This window comes from Falco biarmicus, chromosome 1 (genome assembly GCF_023638135.1).
Source record: "Falco biarmicus isolate bFalBia1 chromosome 1, bFalBia1.pri, whole genome shotgun sequence".
Taxonomy (NCBI): domain Eukaryota; kingdom Metazoa; phylum Chordata; class Aves; order Falconiformes; family Falconidae; genus Falco; species Falco biarmicus.
In genome coordinates this window covers 126,729,631-126,755,119 of record NC_079288.1, presented here as the reverse complement: position 1 = coordinate 126,755,119, position 25,489 = coordinate 126,729,631, and the positions used below count along the sequence as shown (strand labels likewise).

The following is a 25,489-nucleotide window of genomic DNA, read 5'->3' as shown; positions in this document are numbered from 1 at the left end:
ATCAAGGAACAAAAGAAAGTTGTGGGTACAAGGACTCTCAGGCATGCCTTTCCCATTGCATACAGTCTGAGCCACCCACTTCATTCCCTACCTATGACAGCAGGGCAGTCATCTCACCTTGAACTGGGACGCCCCTCAAGGTTGCCTCTCAAAGCAGAGACCTTTCACCGGTGACAGATCTTTGGATGAGTCCAGGTTGAGTGCTCCCTGAACGGCGACTGGGCTGCACGCCAGGTGACTCCCCCCTTGAGCAGGGATGCTCTCAAGGTTTGACATTCCATACCTGGAACTAGCTGAGACAGAGATCCTTCCTCACCCAAGGCAGAGAGACCCCTTCTTTGCAACAGGTCCTCGGTAAGGGACTGATAGCATGTGGAATTAATAGTAATGAAATCCATGTAGCCAATTCCATTAGACATAAACCGTTGTCCAAGTCTGAGACCAAGACTGGACTCAGCTGCACATAAGCTCCACCAAGACCTTTAGAAAGGAAGGGGGTCTGCTCTGAGCCTTGTGACTCAGCAGGAAGGCTGCCCTTAGCCTTTTGTGTCTCTGGTCTCTGTGTAAATCAGTCTGGCTCGATTCTAACTGGATTTTCCTTTGTTTCTTCCATGTAGTAAGTAATAGAGTGAACCTTGCCATTGAACTTTCTGAAGTTACGCTTTTATAACAGCATATTACAACCACTTTTGCTAATACCTTTGATGGTGGTTCTTTAAGTGATCTAAATCACTCATTTGTGACAAATTCATGTAGTTGGCAGGATCCTAAATCAGGATTTGCAAGAGACATGGACTACTTTTCTGTGGAAAGCATCAGCATCCTCTAAAGCCACGCTGTCCTCTGGCCCACGTACTGTTAAAATCATCTTTGCTCTTCAACAGGAGATGAGATCACTGTCCTTCCAGTGTAACCCACATGTAACACAGAAGGCTGAGGACTGAGTCCAGTTGTTTTACATCTTAAATGAGTGTTAAGGGCAACATTTTTTGCCAAGATATAAATGACATTTCAGTGCCTTGTGAATGTGACCTGACGAGAGGTTCTGTACATCAGATTTCCCCCATCATAATTCTCCTTTCCTGGCCTTGGAGACCAGTGAGGACAGGACTCTCACTGCACTGGAGAGTGCAGCATCCATCTGGGATCTTTTGCTTGCTGCTGGAGCAGTCAGGCTTTTTCAGGAGGTGGGCATGGGCGCAGTGGTCTGCAGCAGCCATCAGGGAGGAGCCAAGTATGTGCTCTGACATGGATGTCTGAAGCAAGAAGGGGATTTGGGGAGGCTTTTTGGAGGTGCTTGAGGCTAGGGAGCTCTGTGTCGGTTTGGACAGGGAGAGTTTCATGCAGAGCTTTAGGAAGAGCAGTGTGGGATAGCAGAATCTGTGAGATCTCCAGCTGGGACCTGGGTTCCTGAGAAGGACCAAGGGATGTGGAAGATTGTGATGGATGGGTGTGGAAACAGGAGCTTTGGACAGGAGAGGGGGAAATCTGAGGCAAGGGCTGAGGTGGAACAGCAGTGGGATCCAAATGAAAGGGTTTTATTAAAAACCTCTTAGATGTTGGGTTTGGGGCAAGATAATCTTCTGGCCCTTCCTCCCCCCATCCCCCCCCCCCCCCCCGCCCACCCCTGCCGTTTTTTTTTTTCCAGCTGCTGGGAACAGGGGTAGCCTAGCCCAACTAAACAGAGCTGATTCATTTCAGAAAAATAGGCATGAACTTTTTCTGCATTTCTAAAATCTTTCTGTCCTCACCTCTTATATTTATTAGTTCAAAGTGATTCACCAAAAGTTGACCTGAATTTTTAAACTACTTTTCTTCTGGCAAATAAACTCTTCACTAAAAACATATGTGCTTGCCACTACACTAAATGCATGCAGTCTATTTACTTGCTGTTTTGCTGATGGCTGGCCCCTTCCCAGCACTGCAGAGGAGATGGAAGGCATTAAGAAAAGTCTTGAATATTGTAGGTTGAATGTTCTGCAAAAAAAAGTGGATAGGGATGATAAGAATGAAATCCTAGAACTGTTAAGCGGAACCTGGAAGATTTTGCTAAAAAGTTTCTATCAAAAAACCACAATAAAATGGAAGTCATAGAAATAAAAACCATGGACAGCACTTTGAAACCACACCAGTGTGCCTCCATAAATGCATTGGATTTAATAATTAAATAAATAAATTTTAAAATTTCCTTCGTTGTAGGCAATGCACTTGAATGGCTCAGCTCATGGAATGACCTTGTAAATATACATTCCGTAACGGTTCTCTCTATCACATGGAGGAAAGCGGCAGAGAGAGCTGCAGATACAGGGACACAGCATCTGCTAAAGCTTCACTGCCTGGCTGCTGCACTGGCACACCTACCATCCCTGCTGAGGGTGCTACTCGGTGGGACCGAAGCCAGCCCTGTGCTGACCTGCTGCTCTGAAATCTGCAGGCAGCGAGGCCAGGTACACGGGTCACTTTTATGGAAGCAGGAAGGTGGCAGAGGAGCTGAATGTGGAGCTGGTGTTCAACAGCCCCCTCAGCACAAGATGCAGGGGCCCACGAAGAAGCTACTGGGTTGGTTCAAAGCATTTTTAATAGCAAACAGGGGTGAGGAGGCAAGGCAGCGATGGCTTCAAAAAGGCACTGAGCTATGCTGTGCCAATAGCCTGATTTGGAGACACCACCAGAAGAGTTGTAGAAGGGTCTGCCTGTCCTTAGGCCATCGGAAGAAGGGTCTATTTGCTCTAACGACGTTTCCCAGTGCAAGGGGCAGGCTGGTGGCTCAGGCAGTGGCAGGGCAGAAGGGGCAGTTTCCACTCTGTGGTACAAGGTGCTGTAATGGCACAAGCGACAGCTGCTCCTGGGGCTTCCCTAGGACTGAAAACGTAACTCAAGGGATGACGGAGAGTGGAACAGAAAAAAAAAGCTGTTTTTTTTCTGTATAGGGCATCCATTTGGTGGTACTGGAAGGGAAACGTTTCGCTAGGAAATCAGAATAATCATCAGGGAAAGACATGGGAAACAGAAAAATCACAGGCTGAAGTAGGCATAGTAAGAAAACAACTGGGGGTTTGAAAAATTACCAGAAAAGTGATATTCTCAAGAGTGCAAGCAATCGCACAGGCTCCACTGAAAATGAGGTTAGTTTTGGAAATTAACATCACATCTGTCTAGTTCCAATAATCCTTGTCCATTTTAAAATGGAGCTCACGCCACAAGATACCTGCTATAAATAATCAAATACATTATAACCTGGACATATCCTCTACATCGAATAATCCTGCTATAAAAACTGAGAATAAAGGAATTTGCTGGATGACTAGCACTTAAGAAATTGTTCCCTGGTGGGTTATTTGCAGCCTATTCTCTACTACAGTAGGAGTTTATGTTGAATAACTCACAGCTGTGGAAATACCTGCACAATGGAATTTGATACTGCTAATAAAGGGATCCAAATTGGCACAGCTCCACTCAAGACTCACTAATGTTGAGACATACAAGTGTCTTGGGTCATGTAAAAGACTGAGTGGCTTCAGCGCAGGACGGTGGATGCTCAGGCAGAGGGGTAGTACCAGCCAGTGAAAGCTGGGACGGGGGCAGCTAATCGCCCCGCGCTGCAGGCACCGAGGGGTCAGCCCTGCTCGCTGCACGGGGTACTCGGAAAAGGCAGAAAACCCACCCAGGTACTAAAAGCCACGTTACACTCAGGGTTGTTCACTTCTGGTCACATTTAAAGCACCAGCTGCCACAAGAGCATCCTGAGATGTGCACTTGTACCTGGGAAGCCAGAGCTCACAACTGCTCATGCTGCTTTTTTTTTTAAAAAAAAAACTTTTTTTATTGTGACTTTCCTGGATTAGTCTGTTTTCAAATACTGAAGGGAACTGGGGAAGGAAGGAGAAGAGAAAGATGGCATTACTGATGCTTTGGGTGATCTATATCATTCGTATGTCCTTCAAGCTACTACTCCGCAACATTTACAAGCATATTTCTGTAGAGACCTGGGGAGGACGTGATCTGTGTAATTCACTCCGCAGCATAGTGGTTTAGTCAGGAGCCTTGAGAAGGGAACCTCATCAGCCCACCCCCGGGTAGATCGGAGCTGCTTGTATCTGATACTCAACTTTTAGCTCCAACATTTTTTAACTGTTTGTTTTAAATCAAAACCAAATTTGCCGTGCTTGGACCTTCATGCAAATCAAGTCTGGAAAAAAAAATTATCAAAGTATAAGTTAACATTTCAGTACTTGGAAGGAACTGAAAGAAAAAGTGCATTCAAACCAAACAAAGAAGTTCTGGTTTAATAAAATAAAATTTAAAAAAACTGTGATTTTGAGATATAACTAGAAATGATGATGATGATAAGAACAACAATAATAATAATTTAATATTTTTAATTATTTCTGTACATGTATTCTAGGTGTTTCGCAGCAGCCTGCAGTCACATAGGCAGCATATTGCAGTGAAAGTCAAACGTCCACAGACCTTCCCACTAGGGGAGACACTGGCCTGGAGGAGAGTGCAGGGTACTGGGATGGAGGGTGAGGTGTAGGTGGATGGGTATAATAGTCCCAGAAGATCTGTGACTGCAGCCAGGCCTTTAATGAGACAAAATGACTCTACTGATTTCAAGGTAGGACTGTCCATGTGTTTTGTTTTACCTCAAAGGTTATTTCAAATTAATCCATCTGTTAATCAGTTAAAGGAGATTGTTGCAGTTTAAGAAACCAGAATAGTTTTGGCACTGACCTACATTATCACTGATGATTAAAAAATAAATTAATAAAATGGATAAAAAATAAAGTACAATGAATTTCCCATTTCCCTTTGGAGTCTTGACCTTGCAGCTAAGTGCTCACCCTGCCACCTGGCAGTGCCTAAACAAGGCCCATCTCGGGAAGGTTTTCTCCATTACTGATTGCAATTTTCTTCCCTGGTATACGGGCTTTTCTTGGAAATTGCCATCTTGCAGATTGCCACTTTCTGAAGTGTCGAAGGCAACTCCTTTCTTCCCCAGTGGTTCCCCTCCATACTTGAGAATTGGCTACACTGCAGGCCTCACAATAAAATCATAGGACTTGACAACTCTGTTTCCATTTTAAAAGCCCACATCCCACTCTTACATGGTCTTGAGCTTCAAAATGTTGCCTCCCTGTGGAGTGCCACTGTTCAGTCACTCGTTATAAACTGGCCCTTAGTATTTTTCCCCCCTCCCTCACAGGAATGCAGCTGGCACCTACAGTAAAACCAAATCCTGCTGCATGAAATTTGTGAGTTAGGCTCTTCGCAAGGGAGCTCTGACTTAAAAAAAAAAAAAGGGGGGGGGGGGGCGGTGGTGGTGGTGTGTGTGTTTAAAAGTAATACGTTTTCTGGCAGGAAGAAGGCTGATTTAGGTTATATTTTTTGGAGCCCTTAGGCTGAAATAACAGCAAAACTTGGAAGTTTGATAAACAAAGCCCAATTGAAACTCCCCATTGACACAATGGCAAGCAGAGGAGATAGCTGTGATATGCAAAAATGAAATTGCATTGCTCCTGCAGAGCTTGGGAATCACAATAAAGGTTCTTGATCACTGTCCAGGGACACCTTAGCTATGAGCCCAATTCCTATAAATTGAGCTTCTGCAGCACTTCACACCTGATTCACATCGGAGGAGCTGGTGATTTAAGCACAGAGACAGTCATAGAGCTGCTGAAAAACCTGCATTAAAAGATGGCTGTCTCAGTTGCTCACCTTTTGTTATCACCCTTTGGAACATGAGTTTAACCTCGAGGGGACACTTCAAAGAAAACAGCTGAAAATTCCCTTTCAAAATGGAGTTTGCAGTCAAAGACAGACATAGCCCCAGTATCCATCACAGTTCCTAAGCTTCGCACCTTCTGTCTGCTGAATTTGATCTCTCTTGGCAACCTAGGAGCAACCCACCTTGGTTTTGATGAGTTTGTCTGTGCAGAGTACAGGCAAGTCCTGCATTTTGTTTGACATGTAGCCAGAGGAAAATGGAAAGTTAAAAACTTTGAGCAAAAAGGCAAACAAATTTTCATAAGCTATCAAAGACAGATGAAACAAAATTGAATGGAAAAAAAAAAACCACCACAAAACCCAAACCCTCAACCCAGCATCTGAAAGCACCAAACACAGCTCTTAAAAGCTTTTCCAGTACTCAGACCCCCCCCAAGAGATCACTCAGGGAGGATGAAACTACGCGATGAAATGAGAGCTGCAGCTGAATGTGATAAGGAGTGTTAAATGCCTGCTTCATATCAAGCATTTGCTAAAACATCTCCTAATGCACTTACAAAGGAGATGCTAGCCTTACACGTTACAGCTGTTCAATACAAAATTATACATAGTATCTCAGATGAATTCAGAGTTGTTGAGACAGAGCTATTAATTAATCTGGGGAGATACACAACTTGAGGATCTCCAGAGATCAGACAGAATTCCTTTTAGCATAATACAAAATACTGCTCTCACACACACTCTAATGACAGTTCTGCATGCCACCCTCTAACTGGTAAGATCTTGGACACCTGGGAAGTATTTGTAATAAAACAAATTACAAGCAAACAAACAAACAAAATCTCCACTCACATAAAATCCCCACAACCACACGCAGAAAGAAAAGAAAAACAACCTGAAGAATTTGGGGCTCCAGCTATGAGACCAGTCCTAGAGGATCCTAAATCTGGGTGCCAGCAGGTGTGGGGGCACACTGGGCAGGCATTTGACTGGGTTCAGCTGAAGCAGGTTCCCCTGCTAATGGGCAGTAATGGCATTCAGTGCCTGAGTTAGCAGCAATGCATTTAGTAGCTTATCCAAACTGAGGCTTATCAATTCCATCCTGCTCCTTGTAAAGTTGATGGAAGCACAATCAGGAGTTTCTTGGGGAGCTGGAGTGTTTGTGCTGTTGTGGCTGGATGCTTTTAATAAAGTTTTTGATTCTGTATTCACAAGTGTATTAATCTCTGATGTCATCTTTAGTGCATAATGGTGTTTTAAAATGTGCTTATGGATTAAAGCTGCCCATAGACCCATTAAAATTATTTCTTCATGTAAGGCATATAGTTCTTTTATTTCAGAAGTGACTCACAGTGTCATGGCATAAATGCTCCTACAGTTAGATTGCTCCACCACCTTTCCTAATAAAGCTTCTCCCTTTGCACGAACTGGTACTAGTCACTGTCAAAATAACATGCTAAATTAGAACATATTTTAATACTGTGAACATTCAGTGTAAATTAATATTTTCTCATGAAACATAGCAGCATGGTCCATAAATTTAGAGACTTCCATAAGTGACTCTTTATCTAAAGGTACCATCTGCCATTCTGCAATGCTGGGGTACCACCAGACTTCCTAATAGAAGCATAATGATATGCTAGAGTAACACCAGTTCAGTGGGATGTTGAATATTCAGTAGCTCCTCTAATATAGTAGAAGATTCAGGCCTTAGCCTTGTATAAAAATACGCTGTCAAAAAGCTCGAAAAAACACAAATCATCCAGTCCTACACAGTTAAACCAGCTGCTGGGGTTACTTGTGCTCCAGGGCAGCTTTAATTTGGACATGCAATATATCACCATAGGGCTACTTGATCAGAGTTGCAGTCTCAGGAAATATTTTCAGGACTATTCAATTTCCATTAGCAGTTTCTCCAGGATATATTAGGCACAAACTGGGTTTCCTTCAATATCAATCATTCATGTTTTCTCTTTCATCCTGTCTTTGCTAAAATGGGATTTTCGTGGAGGCCATGAAATTGCAAAATTTAGTCTGTTCTTACATTTAGGCTCCTTTAATGGTGTTTTGCAGTAAAGGCTGGGTAAGGAACCTCTCTCCACCCTAGTGTTAAAGAACACCCAGTAAGGCTCCGTATTTTGCCTTCCCATTCAGCGGTTTCCTTCCCCTTTACCCCATCTCTTTCTGCACACTTCAAGACTGATTATCCTTGGCAGCTCTCTGGTAATGGGTACTTTTGCTTTGTTTCTCAAGGATGCAAGTTGGTTACACTTTCCAAGTGTGTGAGAGTAGGACCTTCTCCAGGACCAAGGCTAAAAATTAGTCACTCGTGACTTTCACAGAGCCCTGTGATGCTGCAAGCATACAAATACTAGTTATACCTCCCAAGGTCCCTTCAAAATTGAATTGCCTTACAACATTATTACATTCATACACACCAATGCATAGATGATGAAACCCGAGGACACCTTCTTTCTGAAAAGACAACAAAGCTGCAAATATAGCTTATTTTTGCTTGTTGTGAAAAGGGAGAAAGAAGAAACTTTAAGAATGGAAATATTTTCATGAGGGGCAGCTGGTGAGACCAGCTGATGACTGATGTGAGTTGGAAACTCTCTGAGAAGTAGACTTTGCTGACCCAAGGCAAACAAACAAACAAATAAAAAAATATCCCCAAACAAAGCAGTTCAAAGAATAACCAAAACCCACCAGAGCTGATGATTCTTGCATGTCCCGAGTCCTTTGTAAGAGCAACCAGTTCAGTTATCAGTGTTCTTACTCAATCACCTTACTAATTATATGATTCTGCTTTTCTAAGTAAAATCCTGGAATTTCCTCCCTCTGATTTGCGAGGTTACTTCTCAGGGCTAGTATTTCCCCCCATTTAGCTAAAACAAACAAGAGCTTACTCTTTGAACATATTTCAGCATCATGAGATAAGCTTCCTTCCTCCTTTTAATAATCGCAGGGCTCCCCAGAGGAAAGCATCAACATTATTTTCTTCCAGATTCTGAGAGAGATACATGTTCTTGTGGGTGGTGAGAGCAGGTTACAGTAAAATGAATCACTGGTTTCAAGCTTTCATTCTTCAGGCTGAATCCTCGGCTCTCACGAACCTGTTACTTCAACTCACCTGTGATCTTTGCTCACCTCTCCCACTTCTCTCTATCAGACGGTCACGGATCACACAAAAGCCACTGTGCCATGGCACTGCAGCCCACAGCCGAAAGGCACAGCATCCAGTAGCTGGTATGATCACTGTACCTTGATTCTCCACCTGTAAGGAGTGTTTCCCAGGACAGGGCACCAGCACACGGGATCAGGCACAGGATCACAGGCTCTGTCTTGATGAGTTCACTGTGTCATTTGAAACACGGTAAGAAAAGCCCACGCAGCAGCCCAAGGCATGGGGATGAAGGGAGCAGCAATGCCGAGGCTGTGTGGCCAGCTGCTGTACACCTCAAACCACTTCGTTGAGCTGGCCCATTTGGACATTACTTTAATAAATAAGTGAATAAATAAAATCAGCTATCTTTGATTGTTATTCACCCCAACAACAACAGGGTGAATTGATAGCTTGTAGATGGGGTTTTTGTGGAGATATGGAGAAAGTGTCCTTCCAGATTAATTCAAGGACAGCACTCTGAGGAGCCTGTTGCCCATTTTTCAAGCGTTCCTATGTTTATTTACTGAAACAACAGGAGTAATATGACATCATAAATCTTTTAAAAATTGAAATAGTAGTGCCAGTCTCGAAAGATTAATAATAAGGAATGCCTTTTAGAGTGTGCTCATGGAAATGTAATATGAATGATTAGTGTTTTTGAACATTAGAATTACAGTCTATAATTGTAATGTTATAGTGGCTATATAGGAGCCGCTGATCCCTTAATGGAATACATTGTGAATTTAATTATTTACACAGAAAAATCAGGACTGATACAGTCACTGAATGATAGACCTATGGTTTCCTACAACCCCTGAGTGTTATGAAGGAGCAGCATTGCTATCTATGCCGATGCACTCGGTCCACATTTGTTATTCAGTTAGGTTTAAATTCTACCCTATAGTTGATATCCTTTGTGCTCTAGATCCTACAGAAACCTGGAGTGCCTTTTAGGCTGTCTTCCTGTGAGGCTTACTACAGATGCTAAAATTCATGGAACGAGGATTTTACTTGCAGGAGAGCGGGGCCCACGCTGGAGACTGAGGCTTGTTCTTCGGGCAGGGAGGGAGCTGAGCTGTCCCCTGCTGTAGGACCAAGTGGCCACACAGGGTGCTTTGCCCTGTATTTCTTCTACAATGGTGGTTTCAAAACTATGTGGTGGAATCACGTCCAGCAAAAGCATGCTTAAAAAACATGTATATACGCTTGCGAGACACATTTCCCTAGGGTGGCTTCTGGGTACACGTACAGCCACCCAGAAAAAATCCCCAGCACTTCTTCAGATGCTTTTATGATGTCAGTAATATTAAAAGTACAGTTTCAGTCAAGAGTAACACATCAGTCCCCCGCACAAAAGGCAGGATGGTGTAGGTTCAGTATCTCTGTCGGCAAGTCTCCCTGTAAGCAATTGCCGCCCGCAGGGTGCACCTTGCAGGGCTCCTCAGCTGCCTCGGGGTGCTGGCATGTGCCTCGGGGTGCTGGCGTGTGCCTCTGCACCTCCCAGCTCAGCTGGGTGGCTTTACACGCTGGGCTGTATTCGCAGTGGCCACACCAGTCCAGAGGTTTTGCCTGCTCCCGTGAACAACTGATTCGATAACAAAGGGAAGAGAGAAGGAGATTTTTTAAAATCTTCTCAGCCCCAGTTGAGGGACTCATCATAAAACTATCCATCAGAATTTAGCAGAGTGGAAATCCCTGCTCTGATAAGCCCCAGCCCCGGCAGGTGAGGGATGCAGAGTTCAGGATGGAGGTGCACTTGCTGGATGCCCCACACTCCCCTGTGGGTGGCTGTCGCGGCTGTTACTGACCTGTGGTGTTACACCTCATTAAAGTTAAAAAAAGAGCATCTACCCAAATTGAGCTGTAAGCGATTCGCACCTAAACTACAGGCTTTCCTTTTTTGCTGGAAAAAGACTTGTGATTCAGTGAAACGCTAATTCCAAAAATTCCTAGTGCGTGATCCTGCACATGGGCGTTGTGTCTTTTGTATGCAAGGAACTGTAAAATCACTGTGTAAGAGCATATTTGTTAACACAGTTTATTGGCACACTTATTGGCAAAGCATACATAAAATACAGTCGTATTATATAACACACTGACTCACTGTGTCTTTACATGATGAGTTGAACATATTAATATGTAAATGAAAAAATTAGTTTCTTTTATAAAGTTTCACATAAATACACCGGAATAAGAAAAAAAAAAAAGTAAAACAAAAAATGGTTTGAGGGCTTTACAAAAATATTATACAAGAAATATACTATGAAAAGAAATAACAACAAAGTCAACTCAGATACAATAATAAAAACACAAAAGTTTTAGATTTATTAAGCTGCCCACAAAGTTAATGGATTACATGGCTTTAAAATATCTGGATCAACAGCAATTTTACAAAGCGTAAACTCTCATAGGACTGGGTGTCTTTTTCCACATAAAAATATTTCTCATGTCTTTGATGAAAAAAAGACATTTCTTGTTTCAGTATTTTTATTAAATGATGGAAAGAGTATCTACTGGCATCAGCTAAATGTAAATTAAAAATACTGGATCCTTTAAATGATTAACCAATAAAAAAAAAGTTAAAGAAAGAACAAAAGTTACTTTAAATTACTTTTCCTTAAAAGCTGATCTTTTTCTGAAACAAGAAATTTCAGGTGCAAGTTGAAAAGCAGAAAATATATTACAATTGTAAAAAGTTTTACATAGTTACGTTAATGAGATCCTGAGCACTGATGACTTGTTAAAATATGGCCATTGTTTGATGAGGAAAAAAACAACCCCTTCCAATAAAATGCATTGTCATAAATTTGCCATGAGATGCTATTTAATTTTCAATTATTTTAATTGAGGTCAGTGCCAGTATCATGTATGTGAATGCTTCCAAGAAATGTATATGGAAGCTTATACAAGAGTTTTCCCTACTTAAAAAAAATCAGATAGCTTTAGTTTAGAAATAGATACTGTATCTGTTGAAAGGTGTTTTTTCTAAATTTTGTTTTGAAGGATGGTGTGAAAGTGTAATTAATAACCCACTGACATACATTGCGGTGGGTACTGCTCCAGAATAACCTATTGGGAAGCTTGTGGTGTGGGGTTTTCAGATTTAGTCTCCTGGTTAGCAGGAGGTTTGCTGTTCCACGGGCTGTTATTTCCCAGTGCAGGTGAATTGTTGAAATCTTCTTCATCATCCATGCCATTTGCTGCATCATACTGTGTATTCTCTAATCTAGTGATAAGCCTTTCGTCTTCATCCCCAAATTCGCCTCCCATCAGAGTTGGTTCTCCTACCACCATCACATCCTGTGAACAGCACCCAATATTTGTTATATGGAAACCTTGAGAGAGAAAAAATCAACTTAAAAAAATTATGTTAGAGAATTTGCATCTCTTAACTTTGTGATATTTGAACAACAGAGTTAAAAGTTCCTGCATAGTAGGAACCAGGAGACAGGCTTACACTTTATTTCTAATTTAAAAGAAAAACTACCACATCTCTCTAACTGCATGCTCATGGCTCCAGATATCAGAAACCCCAGAACTAAAAAGCAGGTAGACTGAAAAATGTGCATGATTTTAAGCAAATAAGCAGGCTGCGAAACTGCCTTAAACTCCTGCTTGAAATATTTAGCTTATATCCAGTAATTTTTTCCTGAGCCATATTATTTGGAAAGGCACCAGAGTGCATCTTAGTTGGAACTTGGCGATATGCGTGTTTTAAAAGTAGTTTAAAAGAAACCGCATTTCTTATCCTCAGCCTTCTCAAATGTGGAGCACAGCACTCTAATAAAGATGGTAACTCTCTTATCCACGGCCAGCCAAGCCCTTTTACGCATCCAATATACTTGACATTCTGCTACTTAATTATGGTAATTAATTTAGGTAAAGTTTTCGATAAAAACAATGTTCACACTGATTTGACAATTTGCATAGCTAATTAAGTCATTAGCAAAAACCTGCTGATTGCCAACAAGCCCTGAATTTACCATCTGTTATTTCATGGTGCCTGTCACCTAACTCCATGTAGGCAACCCTGCCGCCAATCTGTGCAGTAAGAGGACCAATCTGTCCAGCTGGTACCGTAAAAGGAAGATGAAGAGTGCTAATTATAATTACACTGATGAAGCTAGTAGTCATCAAAAACTGAAGCATGCAAGAAAGAAAGAATTCATCTAATCACTGCTTTAAGTACAAATTGTCCTTCCATGAAAACAAGTAAACCGCCTACTGTACTCCAGTGCATCACAGATTTGCTGCAAAAAACCTAACCAGCATGGGATAGAAAGGTGCAAACTTGAGATTGGAAAGCAAAGGTGCAAAGCCAGAGAGCTCTCTTGTTCTCTCTGTTCAACGGAGAATCAGGCTGCTGTGCTAACCGCTAAAGAAATATGTGGGATGCATCTTTTCATGCAGCTCAGGTGGCAGGGCATCAGCTAGCGTTTGGTAAAAGTGCAGTAATTCCAGCTGTCTAGCTTTGTACCCGCTGATTTAACAAGCCCTTCCAAGAATCCTAGCGAACAACAGATTCATATTTTAAAGGATCTGTTCCTCCTTACGAATGTAAAAGCATTTGTAAAAAGCAAACAGAAGACAAATGTTTGCATTTAATAAGTTTTCTTTTTAATCAGATACGTACTTCCTGCACCATGACACCATACGAATTGTTGCAAGTATTTAGTTTCTCAATATCCCTCAGCAAAGGCTGACATGCTACAGAAGAACATTTATATCACATTTTCAGCCTGTGCTACGTGAAAAATTTGCGAGTAGATGGGAACTGTTATATGATTTCTTCTTTACATTGTCTATATTTTGTTACTCCATATATCCATAAAATAATTGATTAAATAAAACTCACACACAGCTTTGCAACATAGAAGTTTAAAAGACAAAGTTGTTTATAACCAAAAGTTTATTCTAATTTATTCCATCCCTCTAAACAACAGGCAATGTATAGCGTGCACTGCTGAACCAGACCTGACCCCGTTGTATTGCGAGAGCGTTAATGACAAGAGAGACCTGGCAGAGGACAGCGAGTTGGGTTGGAGTGTGCAGTGTGATACAGCAGGGCAAAGGGACCGCAGTGGCTGAAACACAGGATCACAGACCGAGGTGGCAACCGTTCCTTTTACTTCAATGTTCTTGAGGATGGACCTCAAGTTCTCCCTGTTGCCTTACTAGCAAGAGGTGGGCAACTTGGATGAGACTTAGAGAAGCGCATCAAAAATAACTGTGGGGCTAGGACAGCTGGCTGGGGAGGCCACGTGGAAGAATTACGTATGCATTACGTCTACCGAATGGTTGGGAGGGGTAAATACGCTTCACAGCTGCAAGTGCTGAAAGGAAGAGGATCGCTTTAGGCCAATCCGATGAGATGTAAACTAGGGTACTAAGATGACGTTAAGTAAACGAACATGTAATCCCCACTGCCAAGACAATGTTCCTGTTACTGAGAACTGCAGACTGAGGATTAACGACCCCACTGGAACAGTGCTGCTCAGGTTGCCTAACACTGGGCTGGGAAAAATCTCAGTCTGTGGCAGGAAACTTCTGTGCATCAGCGGGGAGGTGTTCAGTGACTGCGTAAGTATTTCCATCTCTCATTTCTCAGATTCTTTGCAAATATTATTCCTTTAGTATGATGATGCCCACTGAGAGGACAGTTTGCACTTGTATTTCTCTCCATGCTACTGAGACTCTCTCTCTCTCTCTCTCTCTCTTTCTGGGAATTAAACTACAATTATATTGAGGTTAGTGGAGTTTTCCCTCATTCTATTTAAAGGATAGATATCACAGCATTAGTTACAGGACATTTGAAAAAAAAATAATATATATATTCTTGACAATCTTGCCACTTGTAGCTATGTCAGGCAAAAATCGTGTCTGAGGAAGCGCACATGCTGGTTCCTCCCCAGAGAGGATTCTGCTCCTCAGACTGAAAGCTGAAGCCCCCACCGAGTGCACCCCATTGAACCTCCACTCACTAGATCCCGTGCAATGACCACCAACCTCTGAGGAGGACTGGAAGTGACTCCTTTTAGAGCCCCTCAATGCTTCTCCTTAAATTGGCCCGTGGGGGTCAGTGCTGCTGAGTGACACAGGGCTCCATCCCTCCCAGGGTTGAGGCTGCAGCTCTGGAGCGCTCCTAGCTCCTGCTCATGGAGTGAGAAGCAGAATCCAAGAATTAAACCCTAGTCTCTTGCATGGCAGCACACACTGCTACGGCCTAGTTATGGTAGCACATATTTGACTAGATTAGTTGAAAAAAGATTTAGACTGTAGTCACTTGATCTTATTAATTTACTCGGTGATTAGAAACAACATTTTTGGTCAAGGAATGATAGTAAAATATGGTTGCAGTGAAGCACTGTAAATAAATCAGTGGATGTTTTACATCATGTGATAGAAATGTATTATTTAATAATATAACCACAAAAGCAGCTTTCATGTATATCATACCTTTCATCCTGAATAAGCCTAATTGCCATCCAAACTTAAATCGATGCACATAAACTATACACAGAGATCACTTCACACACCACTCAAATGCAAGCACTTCTATTTAACAGACCGGGCATTTCTCAGGCTTCATCTTTTCTATACCTGGCTTCGAGTTTAGGTCTGCTATGGCCAGTTACGTAACTAAACTTTTTAATTTTGGATTTTAAAGGTCATCCTGTGGCTGAACAATGTCTTACTGGAATCTGGAGGTAAAAATGGGTGGTGGGCCATGTAAAATTCCCTGTCCTGCGCCTGCCATCTTTGCTGCTGTTAATACGTGGCCCCGCTCAGCATGTGAGAGTGATTAGTTCCTAGCTTAGGTGTCACAGTCCCCAGAAGTAGGCAGTGCTTCACCAGCCTGGGGTAATTAAAACCACCTGAAACTACCAAGTATATTGTTCAAGCAAGTCTTATACTCCAAGGAATGAAAGTTGCACTAGTTTAAGCATCCACCTCTAAGTGCTAAGTCAAAAGAAGAAGGGTACCTCCTCCTGATCTTCCTTCCTTCTTATGGAACTGTATTAGTGGTGATTATTTTAATAACTGACCTCTTAGCTCCTTGCCACAAAAATTATTAATGACTGAGAGCCCCATCGCTGCCCACATCCATAATGGTCAGTGCTTCCAAGACAAAAACATTGGACTGACACTTGTGTTGATCTATAGAAACAGAACTGACATTTTAATTAGGTTTCAAAGTAAACACTTTCTAGAGGAAAACAGTTATCTTTCACATCCCATCACAGGCCTCTCTGTTAACTTGACATTCTGGTCTTGTTTGGAATATTTTTCCTAAAGTAAAAAAGCTGGAAACAGATTTGTTCACTCTTATGGCTAAATCTTAGATTCTGAATTGCATAGTTCTGCGACATGGGATAATTTCCGACACTGCTCTTCTGACCCTGGGCGCTGTAGCTCTGGTACTATGATAGACATTACAAACCACCTAAACCTACCCCTCTTTGTGAAACATGTAAGAAATCACATTGCTCCCTTCCACATCAGCAGGTTTATTTACGGATTTGGATTTTGAGGAGCTTAGAGAGAACTACAAAGAGAAGGAGAGATTATTGAGGTGTGTTACTTGCTTGAAGAGCACAAGGAGGCTTTAATTGAGACTCTGGATGTAACAAAGAACATTTGATTTACTTAGTGGCATGTAGGCATACATTGGTCTTCCCAACACAAATGATATTTCACTGGGTTCATGGTTATAGTATTACAGATCTTCATTAGTAAATGCAAGCAAAACCCACCTGTTAATTTCTATGGCTGTGACTGGGAACAGTCTAAAGCAATGGTTCTTAGAGTTTGTGACAGTTGTGCATCATTGTCAAATTTCCTAATTCAAATAGTTGAAAATGGATCAATGTGCACTGTTCTTATTAAACGTAACAGAAAGTGATAGTTAAGTGATAATGGCTGTGTGGACCCCTTCTGATGATCTTGCATACACCTGCAAACTGCAGATCCCAGTGTGCAAGTCACTGTTCTATGTACAAGGGCCTGGGCTTGCAAGATAGTTTCATTTGATACACAAGAATATGAAAAATGTAAATGAATCCAATTTTATCCAGTAAAGAGGCTTGAAAACCAAATAAAGACTTGGGAAAACACTGCAGCTAGCTTCAAGTATTAGAGGATATTACTACTGTGTAAGTGATAAGGCAATGACACACCCCCAAATTATATAACTGATTTCTCTGAAATCATATAAATGCTAACATTAGAAGGGCAGGGTTTTGATGAACCTTGCAGAAGGAGTCTTGCCCATCTTTGCTCTTTGTTTAGAAGACAGAGGAAATTGATAATTCCAGTTTCAGCACACCGGGTTAACATTCCTTTCAAAGATCAGATATGATCAAGAACATGAACAAATCTAAGAGCAGTTCAAATTACTGGCATCTGCTAAGACTAAGACAGCTGAGTGGACCACAATTTCTGGGTCTCTGTTCTGTCAACTTTCTTTACACATTAGAAACAGCCAATGTATTTGTGAAAAGCACTGGCAGTATTGAACCTGCACCCATGAAAGCCCAAGAGAAGAAAACTTCTGGTGAGAAAAAATATTTTTATATTTGTGCTATTGGAGCGACTTAAGTGGCACTTGGTTCTACTTCTAATACCCTACAGCGTGTTGCCTCAGCACCTATAGGATTCAGGTCAAAAGCATCACTGGACAAGTAACAGGCCAACATAGGCATGAGCTGTGTGGTGCAATCATGCAGCACACTGGCTCACTATATTTGCTTTAAGAATGTAGGAAATATGTAGGAAATACACAATATGTAGAAAAGGTGTTAAACAAGGGACTTGAGCAGAAAGTCATATTGACAAGAGATGCTAAGGGTCTGCAATCAGTAGCATGAGAAATAACAGAGCCGGAGAAACCACTGGGTTTTCCCACCACTCTAAGGGAAAATGAGTGTAACAGAGTGCAAGTGACTGTCAAAAGGGAAAACTTCATATTTTATTTAGCAGAGTTGAGACGGTATAAAAAAATAGAGGTAAGAGAACAGGCTGAGACTGACCCTTTTCAAATTGCTGATGAGAGAGAAGATGCATACCCACCCACTGGCAGAGACCCTTCAGATGCTTTTGAAGAGTGTGTTATTAAAGATGTATCAGAATGGGTCAGCACAAAGTGCTAATAAATTTAAGGCAACACAAAGGGCACAAATGATACTGATTGATTAGGCTTCAGCAACTGGACTTCAGGGTGCAGTGCCAGCCTGACCTGTGCATGGAAATACAACCACATCATTTCACTTTCTGGGCTTGGCCCCATGTTGTCAGCACAGTTCCTGCCTGAAGAACTGATCAGAAAATAACACAGGTAGAGGCAATGGCACAAACTCCTATTACTGAAGAAGAACGTATGTGATAAGTACTGTTCCATCTCATGGAGTAAGGTTTGCTTAGCCCCATGTATTTATCTGAAGGTCTGGAAGGGGCTAGGGGGGAAATGATACGTTCCTCTGAAGTGTCAAGCTTTGTCATAGCTGATGGTACTCCAGCTGCTTTCCGGTCACTGTCCTGAACAAGGAACATCTGCCTTTGCAGACAGGAAGACCTCAATAAAGAAACAGAAGTTAATAGTGTGAGTGAGAAATGTGGATGAGGTGTATGGTAAGTTCACACATTTGCCAGGGTATACACAGCATCACTGTGGGAGCAAAACTGAATAATTACTAATGTCCTAAACCAAGAAACACGACAGAGAATAGAGGCAAAGGAAACATCCTCTAATAGGATTAATTTACTATCAAAGAGAAAACAACCTAGAAGCACAAAAGTCACAGGAAATTAGGAGTTAGATTCTGTTATGGTGGAGAGACTGTCTTTGCTGGCTGGGAAGAAATCAGTGGAGAAAAAAAGACAAAGCTGGAGCACATGACTTCACATCAATTCAGGTTTGGTGTGGGTATGGGGTTATTGTCGGGGTACTCCAGAGAGGAGGATGGGAAAAATGGAACTCAAACTAGCTCTGTTATGTGAGTTATCTGGACAGAAGATTTGATTCTTTTTCTCTAATAATGAGGGTGGAAATGCTTTTAACACTGGAAATGAATGATTTCAGTAACATTTTTTTCTGCTGAGCAAGGAAGTCCCATTCACGGAAAGCTATATGGCCAAATGAAGCTTTTCATTAGTTGAAAACTGCAAAATTGTGTTTGAGGATATCTTGTCTGCTACTGCATATAAAGGAAATCAAACACTAACCACTGAATGATTAGCTTTAAGGTAAAGTTATCAGAAACAGAAAGCAAGTTACTGCTCCCTGCACCTAACTTCAGAAAGCAGTGGCATGCCTGTAATAAGGCCCACTTCAAAGAATACATAATTTTGAAGAAACATGGTATCATCTCTGTATTTAACTGAAAAGTGTTGAATAGTTTTACACCAGAATATCCTACTGCTAAAATTATTTTGAGTTCTGTCTACTCGACAGGGTGGCCCAACCATTAATTCCATCTGGCTTGCTATCTTTGCTGTGGGGAAGATGGGAAGAGCTGTTAGTATGTCAAATTGAACAGCTAAGCATTTTCCACTTTGCAGAGGGAAAGGAGAAGCATCCTATAAATGGAACCTGATCCTCCATACAAAACAGTTTGGACCATCTTGCTACTACAGTACAGAAGGCAAACAATATTGAAAAATACTGACTATGCAGCATCCTGAAAGTCAATGAAGACCAAAAATCCATCCCTCATACCATGATAAATTTCACCATTATGTCTCAGAAGCTCAACTATCATCTCCATCAGGAAAAGTAGCCTTGAATACTTCATCTGTCAGGAGCAGCCTTTCAGTACCTGAAGTCAGCCTGAGTATCAGTGGGAATGACAGGTAACTATCAGAGGGCTCAATTACACTCAAACATACAAGTACACCTGACTACCACTGAATCCAACAAGTCATCTCTCCAGGGAGAAGCAGACTGAAGAGAGGCAGGGGGTCAGATTCTGGCCCTACTGAATTGAACTCAGGGCAGGCAGTAGCCAAGAAAAAGTGATTTTACTGTCCTTTAAACTCAGAGACAGCAGGGAACTAGCTGGTTGCTCAGTTTTGCACTTAATTGTTGTTTTTTTCTTAAATATGGTCGATTATTGATCTAAAGGGCTTTCTGGCAGACACAGTCTGCGAGGCAGAGTGGTCCCTGCCACCAGGGGATCAGGTAGCTGGCCTTCTGACTGCTTTGTGCTGCCAGGAAAACCCAGAGATGCCTATATTAGGGAAAGAATCTGACTGCAGGGATGCGAGCCATGTGAAAATTTTAATGTGACAAGGAGAAAATATGAGTTTAATGTACTGAAGCCCAAAGCTTCATAAGCTAGTGGATTGCTGAATCAGTTGCTAAACAAAAATCTTCATTTCATTTCGCTGGTGTTAGTCTACTCTTTTTTTATCTGGGTATTCAAGCTTCCTAGGAAGTGCCTGCTTTGTGCTAACAAAAGGCCTATATTCTTTGTCAGGCTTCAGAGGAGACCTAGCCCTTTCCTATCTGCTGATCAGAAATCCAATAAAAATCCCTGCATGTTATTCCCAAGATACCATTTTATAGTTCCTATAATATCAAATTAACTCCCCCAGCTTTAAAATACATAAGCTTTCTCCTTATTGACTAAGGCACACTTTGTCACAATTTGGGGTCTGATTACCCCTATATTGTGTCTAAGGCAATAAACGTGACATTGTTAAAGTGCTGGTACAGTTCTAGGAATGACTTGGTGTTTCCCTGTATAATTAGGACGTCAACAGTTAAGCTAGTGGCGTGGGTAAGCTAAGACCCATAGTCCAGTGGATCTACCCTCTGCAAGTGGAATGGTTTGAAAAAGAGATAACCTCTGCAGGTAAGTTAATTCATGACCTGTCCCACTGAACCCGGCACCGGTTAGAGGTAAGGTATGAACGTAGAGTGTGGCTGTCCCCGTTCCACACGGACTCATCCTCAGCACCTAGCGGGTGGAAGTCTGCAAGACTCACACTATATCTAAAACCGTGAGACCTAATCTGAGACCCACCATCAGTGGAAGGACAACCACTGACAAGAACGGGAGTTGGCCCAGGCCTTAAAAAAAGTCACATCTGGTCCTCAGGATACTCCTACTTGGGGGTCATTCATTAAAGCTGCCCTGCAGAACGGCTTCTTTGTATCTCTCCACTACTTGCCCAGCTCCCACAGCACACTGTGCAAGATCACCTTTTGCCTGTGATAGTTTAGGCTCAAGAATGCACCTTCTTTACAATGTAAGGGAAGAATTAAAGCACCGTAAGTGATTCAGGCCTAAAAGGAAAGTGAGACTTACAGGTACCTGACTTGATAGACTCAGGTTTGCAGCAGCTGACTTTTTCTTGCTGTTGGTACTATTTGCATTGTTCCCAGCACTGCTGTTGGAAGTGCTGCTGGTAGAGTTTTTCCTTTTTCTCCGTTTGGTTGTCGGTTGTCTTGTGGGTTCTGCTGCAATAAAATGGTAAGAAGGAAAGCAAGTGGCAGATATTGTAAAGCATGTACTAAAATGATCCACAAGCAGAAGTGCTGAAACATTTTTGCATCTAGTTTTAAATTTCTATGTTTACAAGTAGTAATAGTACTAGATTTAACACGAACTGCAGAATAATATTTGAACCCAAACGAATGGAATCTGCTTCAATTTTGTGTAACAGACTAATGAAGCTTATTCTTCCAGCATTATCTGTAAAGAAATTTGAAAGCATTTTACTAGTGGGAGTATCATGATAACTATCTTGATGCTTTAAGTGACCATGTAACTTGCTGAAGGTCACACAGCAAACAACAGTGCTAAACAAAAATCGAGGTCTTATTCCGATGTAGGGTACAGCCTCAAACGATCCAGCCAGAGGCAGTGGCTAAAGGCAGCTCTCTACCCTACTGCAGCCATCCACGCAGCATACAAGCGACTACCATTTGAGATCCATCTACTTTTGAGGTGGCCTTCACCTTTCAAACTGACCCTCCCAAGAGAAGCCGTGACGGCCTGCTGAATGCCATTTCTCTGCAAGTCTTCCAAACTCAGAGCGAGTCAGGACAATTATATAACTTTGCTTAAATTGGCGAAGAACAGAGGGGCAATGGTACTTCTCAAAATTTGGCTGGGGCACCCATGTGAATAGTCTTAGATATACAAATCTTTAACAGTCTGAAAAGAGAGAGAATTATTATTTTGAGGTGTAAGAGGAAGGAGATTAGGTCCAGGCCTGTAAATAACGTTATATTAGTCTCAAAGACAATTAATTATGAATTGTAGCTGTAATTTCAGAGTCACAGCAGGAAGCTGAATTACACAAATGATGAATTCTAATGGAGCCAGTAGGCATTTTGCATTCCATCTACACATATTTTTGTACTAAATTATATCCCAGCCATAGTGAAACCATCTGAATGTGCACATCTATAAATCAGTTGGGTCAGACTGAAATCATAAAACATCAAAATAATTTTCAGGCTTACTTTTGGAACCGTGCTAATTCTTATTACTTTCCTTTGTAAGTAAATTTTCCCACTGTTTCTATATTAATTTAACTATAAAAGAAGTAAAATACTGGAAATGAAACATACCTGGTGGGGCCACCATTCTCTGCCATTTTTGAAACAAGCAAGTCTTCAAGCAGTCTCGAGGACTTAGATTGTAAGTTTTATGTCTTGACATCAGTTCCTGCATTGGCTCCAGTATTACACACAACTGGAAGAAAAAGAATAGAATGATTTCATCCAAGCAAAGACTCAGTTGATCAGTATTTACATAGCTGGAAAGTATATTCTTGGCTTCTTTTTTACCGTTGCTAAGGGAGTATGCCTTGTACAGCTCAGTTTAATCTGCACTGGGATTGCAAGATCAAAACTCTGAACTGAGAAAACTTTTGCTCACTATTTGCCATCTTAAGTATTTAAAAAAAAAATCAGAAAAACTTCAACTCTGGTCTTCCAGACTACAGAGATTTCAGAAGAGTAGAAAATTTTCATGCTTGATTGCCAAAGTTGCAAAGGTGAATTAATAAATAATAAAATTCCCATAGTGGGTTATCATTCCCACACAACAAAATGTACACACAATGATCTTCTGACCTTCTGCACTCCACAATGAAGACTTCTCATAAACGATCTTTTACCTTGCTATTGTATGCAAAACAATTAAAATAATTGTGTTCCTTTCTAGTTATGATGACTATACATTTTCCTCCCATCACATGAATGAGATGTCTGGGGAAAAAAAGAGGAGTATTTTATTTTCCTTGTCAGCTTGAATGCTTTATGATGTCAAAGCTGGAGATTTCTGAAAATATGGAATTTCAAGCAAACACCTTTTTCAAATGGAGTCTTATATATTTTCTATCTGTTCACTTAATAATTAAAATCACTGTTCACTGCTTTTTGCTCCTGTTAGCACAGTAGATCTAGCATAAAGAAGAGAGTGAGCTGGTTTCTATTCCCTCCTGTTCATCACCACAGAATTGTTTCCAGTCAGTTAAGCCTTACACAAAGCCACAGAAGACTGCAGAATTGCACACATGTAATTGAGGGTTTACTCTTGCTTGCAGAATCTTTGCTTTTTGGTCATCCTACATGAGAAGGAAAAATCCAGGCTGACCCTCTAGGTTCCAACTGAAATTTGCATGGCTGGCACACAGGAGGAAAAGGTTCCCTGCTTGCCAACAAGCACATTTGATAAGGAAATCGTTGACACAGAACAAGCATGGAGCCTGCATGCCATCCTTAGTCACTTTTCAAAGCAGAACTGCATTTAGAAGCAGAGGAAGGTTTGGCTATTTTTACCAACAGAAGTAAGGCACCGAGTTGGTCAAATTGCTAGAAGTTAGAATGGCAGCTGCAGAAAGGTATAACTTAAGCTGAGTCTTGTTTTGAGTTATTTACTAATTCTAGCAAGTCTTGCTGAAGGAGCATTGTCGATTTACTTCAGCGGATGACGTTTTCCTTTCATGCTGTTACAAATATATAAGACATGAGGCAAATTCTTCTCCCTGGGCTGCAGAGCCGATCAATGTTTGCTCCATTCTCCCCATGCGCACCCCACTCTCATTCATATAAATGGAGATGCAAAGTATGCAGGGAAAATAGCTGAAAGGGAGCTGCCATGAGGGCTAAGAGATTAATTCAGCATTTAAATATTATTGTGTACTGGCACTGCCTTTAGATGAGCCTTTCATTAACGGCAGTTAAAACAGAGATAACATAAAGCAGCAGGGAGAATGAAGAGCTTCAGTGTGAGGAATTATTTTTTTCCAACTGCAAAAATTGAATCTGCAGTTGCCCCATTGACTTTTTCCTTAAGTAGGCTTTTTACATATATTTTTGTAGATAAATATCTGCAAGGTAACCTAATAGACAGAGAGCTGCTATCAGATTGTGCACTTTGGGCTCAGATCTTCCTCCGGTTCAATATTCTACCAAAAATTAAGAGCATCAGGTCCTAAAGTATGTGCAGGATCCAGTGTATGCTGTGAAAGAGGTGTTGTATTTTGAGTTCTTATCCAATTTATTCTGAAGCCTGCAGGCACTTGCTCAGGTTTTGTGTGTGTGAGAGAGGGAGAGATTCATGATCATAATGGACACCATTGCTTTGGTTCTCGAAAGTCGGGGTTTCTGGCAGGGCTGCTTAAATTGTCTCATTATGAGCAGATAGTAACTAGCACGAAAAAGATAGCTGTAGTAATTCTTAACAAACTAGTTAGCCTGGGCAAAGCACTACACTCACATAGCTCTGCTGCTGCTGGGACTAGAAGTATGTAAATACACATGTAGGGTTTTCCAAGATTTCCTTAGGGACACTTTATTCATGACACATTTGCTTCTCCATATATATTTATTGTTGGCAACAAAGAGAATGTTTCTTCTTTATCATCTGGCAAAGATGTTTCCCATTGTGCTCTAACTGTAATGCACGCTGAGGAGAACTACGCAGTCCCTGCTGCCCATAGATATCCTGACTGCTAATCCTGTCTAGAATCTCTCTCACTTCTCACACAAGGCTAAAATGGGATACGGACCCAAAATGGAGCAATGCCCGACTGATCCCACACGCATGGATGCAAAGCGACAAGCGCTACGGCCAAAACGGCCCCTACAGTAGGACACGGGACGATCTCATCTTCTGGATATTTGGGAGCTGTATGGACTTGTGAATTCCTCTTCTGGTTTGGGGGAACTCACAACCAATTCCCCCCTCTAAAGTCTGGAAATTGGAAGGTCAGCTTTGGATGCCTGAGTAATAGGAGGGCATCGCACTCTCTAGTGACAAGTCCATTTTAAGTGCGTCTGGCTCATGTGAATTGAGCACAAATGTAAACTGAACTGAATTAACAATGATTGATATTAAATCTCACAGCCTTTTCTGCGACCTTTGAGACCTACTTGAAATCTAAAGTGACTCAAAATCAAATCCCTGAAAAAGGAAAAGATCATGGTCCAATTATCTTAAGTCTGAGGAACCTGCCAGTGACAATCAGTAGCTTGGATTTTGCAAAAATCTAGATTTAAAATGTGGGGACAAGATGCATTTGAGAATTAGGTTGGCCAAAACCACCTGCCATCTTTAACGGCTAGCGAGCAAGGTAAAT

The 25,489-nt window shown here is 41.6% G+C and overlaps 1 protein-coding gene across 16 annotated transcripts in view; it reads right to left on the bottom strand.

Annotated features, from left to right (window-relative positions):
- Positions 1 to 10,907: 10,907 nt before the first annotated feature.
- The window catches only part of LDB2 (LIM domain binding 2), a 220,096-nt gene continuing 205,514 nt past the window's right edge, over positions 10,908 to 25,489 (bottom strand). For 4 of the 16 annotated variants that reach the window (XM_056326452.1, XM_056326447.1, XM_056326453.1 and 1 more), the window contains 3 exons: positions 22,473 to 22,596; positions 21,202 to 21,353; positions 10,908 to 12,193 (listed from right to left, as the gene is read on the bottom strand). In XM_056326452.1, coding sequence (XP_056182427.1) covers positions 11,963 to 12,193; positions 21,202 to 21,353; positions 22,473 to 22,596 — 507 coding nt within the window. In that variant the 3' untranslated portion in view covers positions 10,908 to 11,962. Of the gene's footprint in view, positions 12,229 to 14,899; positions 15,043 to 21,201; positions 21,354 to 22,472; positions 22,597 to 25,489 lie in introns of those variants that run through there. The other 12 variants (XM_056326451.1, XM_056326455.1, XM_056326450.1 and 9 more) reach the window with 8 other exon arrangements.